At 41.6% G+C, this 12,648-nt stretch overlaps 1 protein-coding gene across 2 annotated transcripts in view; it reads right to left on the bottom strand.

Moving 5' to 3' along the window:
- The window catches only part of LOC122667665 (protein unc-13 homolog), a 142,199-nt gene that overhangs the window by 92,870 nt on the left and 36,681 nt on the right, over positions 1–12,648 (bottom strand). For both annotated transcript variants that reach the window (XM_043864037.1, XM_043864038.1), the window contains exons 13-14: positions 5,142–5,216; positions 4,812–4,889 (exon numbers count right to left, since the gene is read on the bottom strand). In XM_043864037.1, coding sequence (XP_043719972.1) covers positions 4,812–4,889; positions 5,142–5,216 — 153 coding nt within the window. The remainder of the gene's footprint in view (positions 1–4,811; positions 4,890–5,141; positions 5,217–12,648) is intronic.

The following is a 12,648-nucleotide window of genomic DNA, read 5'->3' as shown; positions in this document are numbered from 1 at the left end:
AATCGGCCAACTAACCTCTGATAACGACCCTTGTCCACTAGGTCACCTTCCTTACTCTTCAAATGTGTGTTGGGCTCAAGAGGGGTGTCTGCTGGTTTACACCAAAGCATCCATGTTTCACTCAATAGATCTAGGGCATACTTTCTTTGAGAAAGAGATATGCCCTTAGCCGAATAGGCAACCTCAATCCCTAGAAAATATCTTAATCTCCCCAAATCTTTGACTTCAAATTTAGTGCCCAAATAAGTCTTCAACTTTTGGATTTCATATGCATCACAACCCGTGATCACTATGTCGTCAACATAGACAATCAAAATGGTCATTTGCTGTCCCATCCTTTTAACAAATAATGTATGGTCAGCATTGCTCTACTTATACCCATAAGCAACCATAGCCTTATGGAATCGGCTAAACCAAGCCCTTGGTGACTGCTTCAGACCGTAAAGAGCCTTCTTTAACGTACACACCTTTCCCCGAGTCTCAGAGGAGGTAAAGCCAGGAGGTATCTCCATGTAAACATCTTCTTCCAAATCTCCATGTAGGAATGCATTCTTCACATCAAGTTGTTGGAGTTCCCATCCTTGATTTACAGCACATGAGATGATAACCCGCACAGTATTCATCTTTTCTACAGGAGCAAAGGTCTCTTGATGGTCAATTCCTTGGGTTTGGGTAAACCCTTTGGCTACGAGTCTTGCTTTGTATCTTTCCACTGAGCCATCAGCCTTGTGCTTCACAACAAAGACCCATTTACAACCAACCGGTTTCTTTTCTAGTAGAGGACTTACCAAATCCCAGGTCTGTTTCTTCTCAAGGGCAAGCATTTCTTCATTCATCGCATCCTTCCATTTCTGTTCGGCTATTGCTTCCTACCAATTGTTAGGGATGGAAACAGAGGATAAAGAAGATACGAAAGCATGGAAAGCAGGAGTTAGAGACATAAAGTTGGAAATAGGATGTTGTGTACAACTCCTTTTTGGTTTCCGAATAGCAATAGGTAAATCAAGACTGGGATCAGGAGGTGGCTTACCAGAAACATGACTCGGAGCAGGACGTGGAGCAGGAACAAATGCCGATTGTGAGGGGTTGGTGGTGGTAGTCTCTTTGTACCGAGGGCCCTCCAAAGGAAAATCAGTTCCCCGAGTGTAAGTCTGCACATTAGTCCTTACATTATTCTCCCCCTGCACCTGTTGCTGTTGCTCAATCTGCCCCACTTGTTCCTGACTTGTAACTTCATCTTCTAGTTCAACAGAGACATCCTCTATGGTAGGTATCTCAATGTCCAGAGGAGCAATCAGCAGGACCTCTTCACCACTTAGAATCTCCCCCTGCAGAGGTACTGGCTGTTTAAAGTAAGCCTCAGACTCCCGGAAGACGACATCCATGGTGACAAAGACCTTTCGTGTAGGAGGATGATAGCATCTATACCCTTTCTGGGTAGCTGAGTAACCCAAAAAAAACACACCGCAGTCCTTTGGGATCAAACTTGCCATGTAAATGGTGATTCCTGGCAAACACGACATAGCCAAAGACCTTTGAAGGCACAACAAAAGTGGATTTTCCAACCAATATGTCCAAGGGACAGCGGCCACCTAAGACTAGTGAGGGAAGTCGATTGATAAGATAGGTTGTTGTAAGGACAGCATCACCCCAGAAACATGGAGGAACAGCCATAGTAAACATAAGAGAACAAGCAACCTCCAAGATATGTCTGTTCTTGCGTTCAGCCACTCCATTCTGAGTAGGAGTGTCAACACAAGTCTGGTGTATGATTCCATGGCTGTCCAAATAGGAGCGAAAAGCACCATCCATATACTCTTTTCAATTATCTGAGCGGAGAATCTTCACCTTGGCATCGAACTGGGTCTGGACCATTTTATGGAATAGAGTGAAACACGTGAAGACATCACTTTTACTATGCATCAAATACACCCAAGTTGTCCAGCTAAAACAGTCAATGAAAGTGACAAAACATCTAAATCCAGAAATAGAAATATATTGGGCAGGGCCCCACACATCAAAATGTATCAAACCAAAAGGCACATTACTTCTATTATCGGAAATAGGAAAAATACTTCTAGTTTGTTTTGCCAAAGTGCAATCATCACATGAAAAATTATGTCTACTACACCGTTTCACTAGACTAGGAAATAAAGCAGATAAAACTCCTATAGGAGGATGGCCCAACCAACGATGCCAATTATTCAACTCAAATAGTGCAGAATCAAAATCAGAAGATGCCAGCTGAGCTGTCAAAGCTGCCAGGGAACTATCAAGCACTTACAGACCACCAACCACTTTACCACATGCAATCGTATTGTTCGTTGGCAAGTCCTGAAACAAACAATAGGTTGGAAAAAATGTTACTTTGCAGTTTAAATCCTTGGCCAGGCTACTACTGGAAAGCAAATTAGTAGTAAACTTTGGAACATGTAAGACAGAGGAAAGGCTAAGAGAGGAAGTGCACTTGACAGATCCCTTCCCCGAGATAGGAGAAAGTGACCCATCAACAACACAAACCTTGTTATGACCAGAAAGAGGAAAATATTTGGAAAAAAACAGATGAAGAACCTGTCATATGGTCGGTTGCCCCAGTCAATCACCCAAGAATCGGGCATGACCGAGCTGCAGTTCCCACCAAATGAAATACCTGTCGATGAAGTGGAATTTGTGTTGGTAGGCAGAGACAAAGCCGAGGCAGCCATGGAAGGAGATACTGATGCCAAAGAAGATGTGTCCAATCGATTCACCATATCCCGAAGATTTTGCAATTCAGTCACAACTTAGGAAAGAGATTGATCAGGCTGTTCGTCAAAAGTTGCCTGATGAACACGGGTGTTACAAGGCCGATTGGAACCACCCTTCCCACACCTGCGAGTCTCTGCAGGGCGACAATGAAGCTTCCAACAGCGGTCTTTGGTATGCCACTCCTTCCCACAGTGATCGCATTTAATGGCAGGGCGATCACCAGATGGCCGATCAGTACTAGCAGACTGGGAAGAATTTCCTCAGGAAGCCTGTGAACCAGAGATAAGAGCCGATCGTTCTTGAGTAACATGATGAACCATGGCTCAGCCGAGAGAATCGCATTGGCTTGCTCCAGAGATGGAAGTGGGTCGCCATTCAAAATATTGGCACGGATCTGATCAAACTCAATATTGAGGCCCAAAAAATCAAAAACACATAAGCCATCCTCCCACTTACGGAAGGCCGTGGCATCAACATCGCAGGTGGCGGTGAATGTGCCCAGAAAGTCCAACTGCTGCCACATAGTACACATGGTATTGTAATACTAAGACAGAGACAACTCCAACTGCTTGGTAGAGTGGATTTTCTGACGAAGCTCATAACATTTGGCAGCATTCCCAACCTGAGAATAGGTGTCCTTGGCTGTTTTCCAAATCTTCGCAGCCAAATCAAGAAGGAGATAGCGCTCGGCAACATCTTGGTCCATGGAATTAACCAAATATGACATAACCAAGAAATTGAAGTTAATCCATCGCAGCTACGCAAAACCAGTCTCTTTAGGCCTGACCTGAGCGCCCGTGATGTAGCCAGAGAGACCACGGGAATCAATCGCAAATAAACAAGAGCGAGACCATAACAAATAATTACTGCCATTCAACTTGGTGGGATTCATCGGGAACGGAATTAAGTCACATTGCGACGAACCATCAGAACCAGATGAGGCAGAAGTGATCTCAGAGTTGTCAAGCATGATGACTGGTAAAAAAAACAGAAATAAATCCCCCTAAAAAATTTAGAACATAAGGAGGGAAGGTGGAAAACCCTCGGTGGGAGTCAACTCACCCCCAAGGGGGGGGAAAAATCGCGGCAAGGGGGAACAAGCCTCTCGCGAGAGGAAAAAGAGAAGGAGAGAAGCCTGCAGGCTGGAAGGGGGTGGAAAGGCTGGTGGAGCCTGGCAGTGGTGGTTGAGGGGCTGTCAAGGCCTGGCGGCGGTGGCGGAGTGTGGTGGAGGGGCTGGCGGAAGGTGGAAGAGGGTCTGCTGCTTGCGGTGGTGGCTGTCCTTAGGGCAGAATCACGATGGAGAAGAGAGAGAGAGAAAAAAAAAAAGGAAAAAAGGAAAAAAATTCAATTCCCATATCCCCGGAATATTTTTGGCTTTAATGCGATGTAGAATTCCGTGAATACTGGCTTGAGTCAAAGAGACTACATCCATCTTTATTTATGATGAAGAGAAGAACATCCTGGAATGAGTACAATGACAGAAATACCCTTATGACTATTCTACCCCTGAACCCATATTACAACATGCATACATTGAACCACCAAGTGACAATTTATTAAATCAAGTTTACATATGTATTACTTATTTTCAGATTTTACGGTCAAAAAGTTCGTGTGTCAAATTGACTGTGCGGGTTACACACCCTTGACCCTAAATGCCACTTCATATTCTATCATGTTGAATTTTCCTCAATCCAAACCATCTAACTTCTGGTCATATTGATGTCGACAGGTTGTGTAGGAAATTGCCATTCTTAACTGAGTAAGCAAGCAGCTAGAAATCAATGTATGTACAGAGCAAAATATACTAGATTATCAAGAAATTGAACCGATATCATTTCTGTAGCAATAAATGACAAATAGATTTTCAGTACAAAAGGAAATATTCTCAGCTTTTGAAAATACGTTCTTCACTTCTTAATGAAATTTAAGTTATTGAACAAGGGTGGGGGGTAGGGGGAAGAAACAGTAATACTAACTTTAGAAGTCAGCCAAGGGCAGTGTTTACCAATAAAAAAAAAAAGTCAATGGCAGTGACTGCATTCAACTACAAAATTACTCACCCTTGCAAATGCATGCTTTACGGATGATGATATATACAATTCAATCTGATCTCGATCTGTATCATATGGCTGCAGGGCCTGCATGGAATACCAATAACCACTTTCAACCTTTCTAGATCAAAGCTTTAAATGGTTTCCATTGAATGACAAGTCATTCAACCAGAGAAATATTTTCTCAGAAAAAATCCTGCTTTCAGAATAAGATTGAGCAGCTTGACTATGATAACAATGAATCCCTTCAGAACTTCAAAAAACCATGCAATAGTACTTATCCTTCAGAAACTATCAACTGCAGTATAATAAATAAACAACAGAAAGAAACTGACGTACCAAATCAGAATCCTCCAGCAGAAGCCTCCGAGTAACCATTGCAACTGTTACTATCTTCTCCATCCTCACTGAACCCTACAAAGGTGGCAAAATACTTGACATGAGATTATGGGACACCAAATTTGAACTTCAGAACATAATATAAGAACAGTTCAACTGGTTAAAGATGTATGCTGGGAAGAATCAAAGTTCCAATAAATAATAAAAAAGAATTCACCTAAGCAGGACATAAAATATAAATTCTTACAAATCTTTGGAAGTGAACATAAACGCAAAATAAATTAAATAATTATGTCAATTTAATTTCAATACTTTTTTTCATTTAAATACTTTGTAAGTGGGCGAGCCTTGGCACAACGGTTAAGTTGTGCTATTGCAACCTGCTGGTTGTGGGTTCAAAAATTGGAAACAGACTCTCCTGCAAAGCAGGGGTAAGGCTGCGTACATTTGCCCCTCCCAAACCCTGCATTAGCAGGAGCCTCGTGCACTGGATCGCTCTTTTTTTTAAGTACTTTGTAACTATCAATCCAACCCCCACTCCCAAAAAAAAAATATCAACGTAAATTAGTCATGCACCATTCTCTTCCAAGCACAAATACACATCCATAAGAATTACAAAGAGGCACCTCCATGTGCTTTAGAAAATGTTCCTATTTGGAATTCATACTGAGTTGGAGAAGTGGACGAGCCTTGGCACAACGGTTAAATTGCGCTATTGCAAAAAAGTTGGTTGTGGGTTCAAAAATTGGAAACAGCCTCTCTTGCGAAGCAGGGGTAAGGCTGTGAACATTTGCCCCTCCCAGACCCTGCAGTAGTGGGAGCCTCGTGCACTGGGACGCGCTTTACTAAGAGTTAGAGAAGATATAGTACACTGTATATCCCTTGAGCCTTTAGGGAGGTTCTTCTATTGCTGCTTTAGGGTGGATTTTTATTTTCTAATAACAGTTCTCTATTATAGGACAGATATTGACTTCCCAACATTAAGACATAAATATAGTTTAGTAACTATTACTCATTTTCAAAGACAATTATGCATATCTGACAGACAAAAGGAAACTAAATCATTTATGTTCTTTGCAAAAAAGCTTCCACTTAAAATTTGTCAAAGGATTTGGTGAAGGACAGAAATCAGATTCTTAAGTGAGAAAATGTCAACATCCTGGGGTAAGCATAGATATGTGTGCTTTTACTCTTCTCGTTGGTTGGGGTGGTCAGAAAGTTCAAAATTTGATGGACCAGCTCTTAAGGCTAACACAAGAAAGCCCAAAGGTTTTACAAAATGTTGAGCTAAGTGTCCATCCATTGAGCATTGTGTTGTCATTGTTGTCAACACAGTCAATTGGTCACCACACACTCAAGAAATGAGTGGATTGCCAAGGTCAGCAAGGAAGTGTGGTCCACTGTGAGGAAGAAACAAAGTTTCAGTAAACTGGAGAAGTGCGGCAACATGGCAGATTCAACATCAAATAAACACCGTTTGATGTTGAATGAAGGTTCGTCAACACCAATCGCAAGGTGCTCGACGTCGACGTAGGGTCGAATTGAGAATGCCTCGCACCGAATGGTGTTTCTGAGAAACTCGACAGTCATTACATTTTGACGTTTGGGAAAGGGCAGTCGGCAGTCACTAGACGCCGACAATATGTTGAACAGTATGCATCTACGGTCGATCCGCATGTCTGAGGAATCCGACGGTGAAAAGGCTCTGTCCGACACTGAGCGAGATCCGGTCGATGCGCACCCGACGTCGACCAAGTTGCATCGTACGTCAAGCACGGCTACACGTGATCATTTTCTCTTAAGTCATTAAAGAATATTAAGAGGGTTGTTGGCCTACGAAAATCACAAAGAAAATTACCCACTCGAGAAAGACAAGGTAGACAGTCTAAGAGAAGAGAAAGCCTAGAAGACTACCTTCAAGCTTTCCATTTAAGCCACCTTGCATCACAAAAAGAAGGATTCTTCATGTGCAATTGAAAGGATATCAAGGGTTGTGAAGAAAGGAGGAGAAGAGATATCCTACAAACCTAGGATTTATGAAGAAGACACAAGGAAGGTTCCTTATGCTAAGGAACATCATTTGAAGCCTTTCAAGTATTGAGACGAAGTTCGTAAGTGGGAGAAGAGAAGGAGATGCAACATTCAATGTAGGTAATTTCTATATTTGCATTTTCTCATTTGTATGTGAGTAAGACTGTAGGCTAGGTGTTCGATAAAAAGCCACATTCAATATTTTGGGCTTATTGTAGGCAATTGCATAAGCCACCTTGATTCGTATATTGTAGCTATCAATTGGATGCTTGATAGGGGAGTGGGTGCTACAAGCATTGGGGGTTGGTGTTCCTTATGGTGGATGTCACACAAACTGTGTATTGTGCATTACACCCATCCTACATTTGAGTTGTAGACTTGTAGCCCAAGCAGCCATTTGCACCGTGGACATAGCCACACCGTCGAACCACATACATCTTGTCTAATTGCTCGTGGTTTACTTTTGTTAGTTTGTCTGTTTTGTGGTTGTGGTCGTGTGGATGTGTCGAATAGTCGAAAGCTCGCCGACACAAAGCGATTCATAGTCTCATTCCCAGGAAAGAATGTTTTAGTGACACTGATTCACCCCCTCATCTCAATGGGCCATTGAGTTCAACACATAATTGTTGTAATCTTGATAGAAGCAACTCCATCTTCAAAAATCCGTGCAAACTCCATGCTTATTAAAGGAAGGGATTTAATTTTAAAAATGAACATAAAACAATCATACATGGTAGTTATCATCCCAAATACTCATTATGGTTCATGCCTTGAAGTTTGAACTCCTTCACATGTAAAGCCCAATACAAACTAGCGAGCAAATATCCACCCAAACGGCCAAACATCATATATCGTTCAGTTACCCATGAATGTCGATAATGATTATCTTGTTTCAGTCCTTCAGAAGTCCCCATGCAAGAGCAATGGAACTAACTTCAAAATAATTTTTCCCCAAATACTATCCACACTTTTTTTTCGGTAATACCATCCACACACACACACACACACAAAAAAAATCAGCAAACCCCAATAGGAATATGGAGCCAAGAATTGACAATTTACGCTCTCCATCCACAAAGATTATCTATTTTGGAGGGGGATAAATTGTTAGTTGAGTAGGGAACTAATGTAGTTGTACAAAAACTATGAAACTGTAATAACTATAGAAGCATAAAGCTAATGAATCAAACTATGAAACTGTGGGAGAAGGTTATTGAAGCCCATTTGAGAAAAGAGACTCATATCTCAGTGAACCAATTTGGCTTTATGCCAGTTAAATCCACAACTAAAGCTGTCTACTTATTGAGGAGGCTCATAGAAAGATATAGAGATAGCAAGAATGATCTCTATATGGTCTTTATCGACCTGGAAAAAGCCTATGACCGAGTCCCTAGAAATCTAATTCAACATGTCCTACTGTACTAGTGAAGAGAGGGGTGTCAAGTAAATATGTGGCTGTCATTAAGGATATGTATGAGGGCATGGTTACTAGTGTGAGATTTGTGGGAGGTCAGGGCAAGGAATTCCCAATTACGATTGGGTTACATCAGGATTCAACTTTAAGTCCTTGGCATTTTGCGCTTATAATGGAAGAACTAACCTAGAGCATTCAAGACGAGGTCCCATGGTGTATGCTCTTCACCGATGATATTGTTTCGGTGGATGAGACAAAAGAAGACATTAACTCTAAGTTAGAGCTTTGGAGGTCAACCTTGGAAACAAGAGGCTTTAAGATTAGTAGAACAAAAACGGAGTATATGATGTGTAATTTTAGTCACACTATGATGGGTACTGATATGGCGCAAATTGAGGAAAGAGAGATACCACAAAGTAACTAGTTTAGATATCTGGGGTTAATCATAAATAAAGAAGGTGATATCATGGATGATGTTTCATAACGAATTAAAGTGGGTCAGATGAAGTGGAGAGGTGAGTCTGGAGTGTTTTGTGACCGGCATATTCCACTAAAGATTAAAGGTAAGTTCTATAGGACTGTTATAAGACTGGCCATGATGTATGGGGCAGAATGTTGGGCAGTTAAGAAGTGTCATATTGATAAGCTTTGTGTAGCAGAGATGAGGATGTTACGATGGATGTGTGGAAAAACAAGGATAAAGTTTGGAATGAACGTACAAGAGCGGATTTGGGAGTTGCTCCAATCAATGACAAGTTCCGAGAGAATCGTTTAGGGTGGTACGACCATATTCAACGGAGACCTAGGGATGCCCTAGCAAGGAGGAGTGATATGATTCCGATTGAAGGAGCTAAAAGAGCAAGGGGCAGACCTAAAATGACCATAAGTGGTCAAGAAGGACATACATGGCCTAGGTCTTGTACCAAATATGACCCAGGACAGAGCCTATTGGAGAGCAAGGATGCATGTTGCAAACCCCATTTAGCTGAGTTTCTCTTGACATGTTGGGTTGTGCTTACTTCATTGTACTATTTTTTTTTACAACTCTGTCTTCCCTACTTTGTTCTATTTGGATCCATGTAGTCGACCCCATTAAGTTGGGATAAGGCTGAGTTTGTTGTTGTTGTTGAACAATGTTAGAATATTGGACCATGGGGTTATTTTTGTAATTTTCACTATCCAACCAATTCTAATTAATAGAGTCGGTGGTGTGGAGTTATTTATGTAATTTCTCATCCTTCTTTTATTATAAATAAAGGGGCTTAGATGTTCATTAGTACATCCAAGCATTGAGCTCTAATTCTCTTCCGTTAACATGACATCAGAGCAGGTTTGAGTTTGAGTGAGATCAAATCCCTCTTTCTTTTTTTTCCTACTTCCCTTTTCTTCCCACTTCTTTTTTCTTCTTCCATCTCTCTCTTCTTCTCTTTTCTCTTTCTGTTTCTCTCCAATGTTACAGGGCAGCATTAATGAGGTGATCCGTGGATCTAGTTGCTGCCCCTCAATACCTCATCATTAATGACCTAATTAATTTTCACAAGATCGATAGAAGTTGTGCCCCTTCTACCTGTGATTTTTGAAGACTTCAATTTGAGGACTGATTCCTTTTCACTCACTGTGGATCAATTCTCCCTTCTTAAAAGATCAAGACCAGCAGGGACTCATTGGACAAGCTTCTATCTTCATCAACAAAATTGCAGCCTCCATCCCTCCATCGATTTCAATACACTGGGTTTTGAAAAAACCCTGACAATTTCGATCTAGAGTTTCTGGCTGGCTGTTGCTGCTGATTTTTGGAGTATCTTCCCAATCTCAAAGGAGAACTCGATCCTATTCTTGGCCCTATCTGCATAAATTTGGTTTAGTTTTCTTCATTGGCAGCTCTCTACAATTTGGGTCTTCCAAAACCCTGACTATTGTCGATCTCTCTATTGGCTCAATTTTTTGGGCTGGTTTTTTGAAGACATTCTGGTCTCCACAAGAGGACAACTCGACTCTAGTTTGGTTCTGCCAGCTGGATTGTGCGATTTGCTATCACCTCCATCTGCATCGATTTCTTCAGTCACCATGGCTGGTTCTGACATCTCTACTGCAAATTCTGGTTCTGATGGACAAGGTCGTAGTGAGGTTATTCCTTTTGCTGCTAATACTATAAAATTGGATGGATCCAATTATTTGATGTGGTCTAGGTCCGCATATCTTGCTATTGCTGGTAGGGACTTACGGGACACATTACTGGCACTTCTGAGAAGCCGACTGAAATTGGTCCTGCCCAAGATCAATGGACCTGTAATGATTCCTTGGTTATGTCCTATTTACTTGGTTCTATACAAGTTGATCTTGCCAGTGGTTATTAACTCTTGGACACTGCTTCTCAAATATGCTCTGTTGCAAAAGAAACATATGGACAGCTAGGCAATGATGCCCAAGTGTATGAACTTCGCAAAAAGGTTCATGGCACAACTCAGAAGGACCTCTCCATCTCTAAGTACTATGCTGCCCTCCGCAGTTTATGGCAACAGTTAGATCATTACTCTGATAATCAGCCCACTACTGCAACTGACATTGCTGCCTATTGGAAGCATGTGGATGAAATCAGAGTTTATGACTTTATGGCTGGATTGAATGTTGAATATGACCAGATTCGAGTTCAGGTTCTGAGCAGGGTTTCTTTTCCTACACTGGAGCAGTTATATGCCTTGATCCATTCTGAAGAAAATCGTAGGGCTGCAATGTTACATACTCCCACTACTGACCGATCTGCTTTACAGACTGCTGCCACTGCTACTCCTAGTGATTCTTCTAAAGGGATTGTATAGTGTGAACACTGTCACAAACCCTATCACACCAAAGCCACTTATTGGAAGCTTCATGGTAAACCGGCTGATTTTGAGGCTAAGCGTGCTGCTCATGGGAAGTCCAATAACAAAGCCAATCATACTGAGACTGTTACCATAGCTCCTCCTACTTACATTGGTCTCTCCCAGGAGGAACTTCAGGCATTCCGTCGTATGTTACAGGCTTCTACTGCATCTACTACAATGATTCCTGCCAATCCTTCCACTACTTCAGGTTCCAATTTTGCCCATTCAGGTATTTCGTTTGCTGGTCATTGTGCATCGGTAGTCTCCACCCCTTAGATCATAGACTCCGGTGCGACTGATCATATGACTACATCCTCCAGCCTCTTTCATCGATATTCTCCCACTTCTGGGAAAGACAAAGTTTGGGTAGCTGATGGTTCCCTCTCCTCTGTCTTTGGCAAAAGGCTCTATCAGTTACTCTCCTGCTATCACTTGATCCATTGTTTTATATATACCTAATTTCATTACTAATCTTCTTTCCATTTCTTAGTAGCGACTTGAATTGTAAAGTGACTTTTTTTCCTTCCCACTGTGTTTTTCAGGATCTAGCAACGGGGGCGATGATTGGATGTGGTAAAGTACATGGTGGATTGTATCTGCTTGATGATGATTGTCCCCCTCCACCCAAGCCACCATCTAACATTCATCAGAATTCATTGGTCTCCTCTAAACTTCAACAATGGCATAATCGATTAGGTTACCCCCCTTTAGGAACTTTATCCCATTTATTTCCAGCATTAGTTAAGGAACGTCATAGGGATGACTTTTTTTGTGAGGCTTGTGTTCTGGCCAAACAGACAAGTTCAACTTATTCTATTTCTAATAAAAGAGGTATTTCCCTTCATAATATGGTTCATACTAATGTGTGGGGTCCTAGTCGTAAACCTTCCCTTTCTGGACATCGTTAGTTTGCTTCCTTCATTGACTGTTACTCTAGGAGTACATGGGTGTATTTAATGCACAACAAAAGTGATGTTTTCTTGTGTTTTCAGCATTTTCATAAGTTGGTTTAGAACCAATTCAATGTCATTCTCAAAATTTTGAGGAGTGACAATGGCAAAGAGTATATGGAAGGTTAGTTCCAAAAACACCTTGCTGCCATGGGATACTACACCAAACCAGTTGTGTTGATATACCTGCCCAGAATGGAGTAGCTGAAAGAAAAAACCGCCACCTATTGGAGGTGGCTCGGGCTCTT

The sequence above is a fragment of the Telopea speciosissima genome, chromosome 7 (assembly GCF_018873765.1).
Source record: "Telopea speciosissima isolate NSW1024214 ecotype Mountain lineage chromosome 7, Tspe_v1, whole genome shotgun sequence".
Classification (NCBI taxonomy): domain Eukaryota; kingdom Viridiplantae; phylum Streptophyta; class Magnoliopsida; order Proteales; family Proteaceae; genus Telopea; species Telopea speciosissima.
Note: the sequence above shows the minus strand (reverse complement) of the source record. Positions and strands in the feature narration are given on the sequence as shown.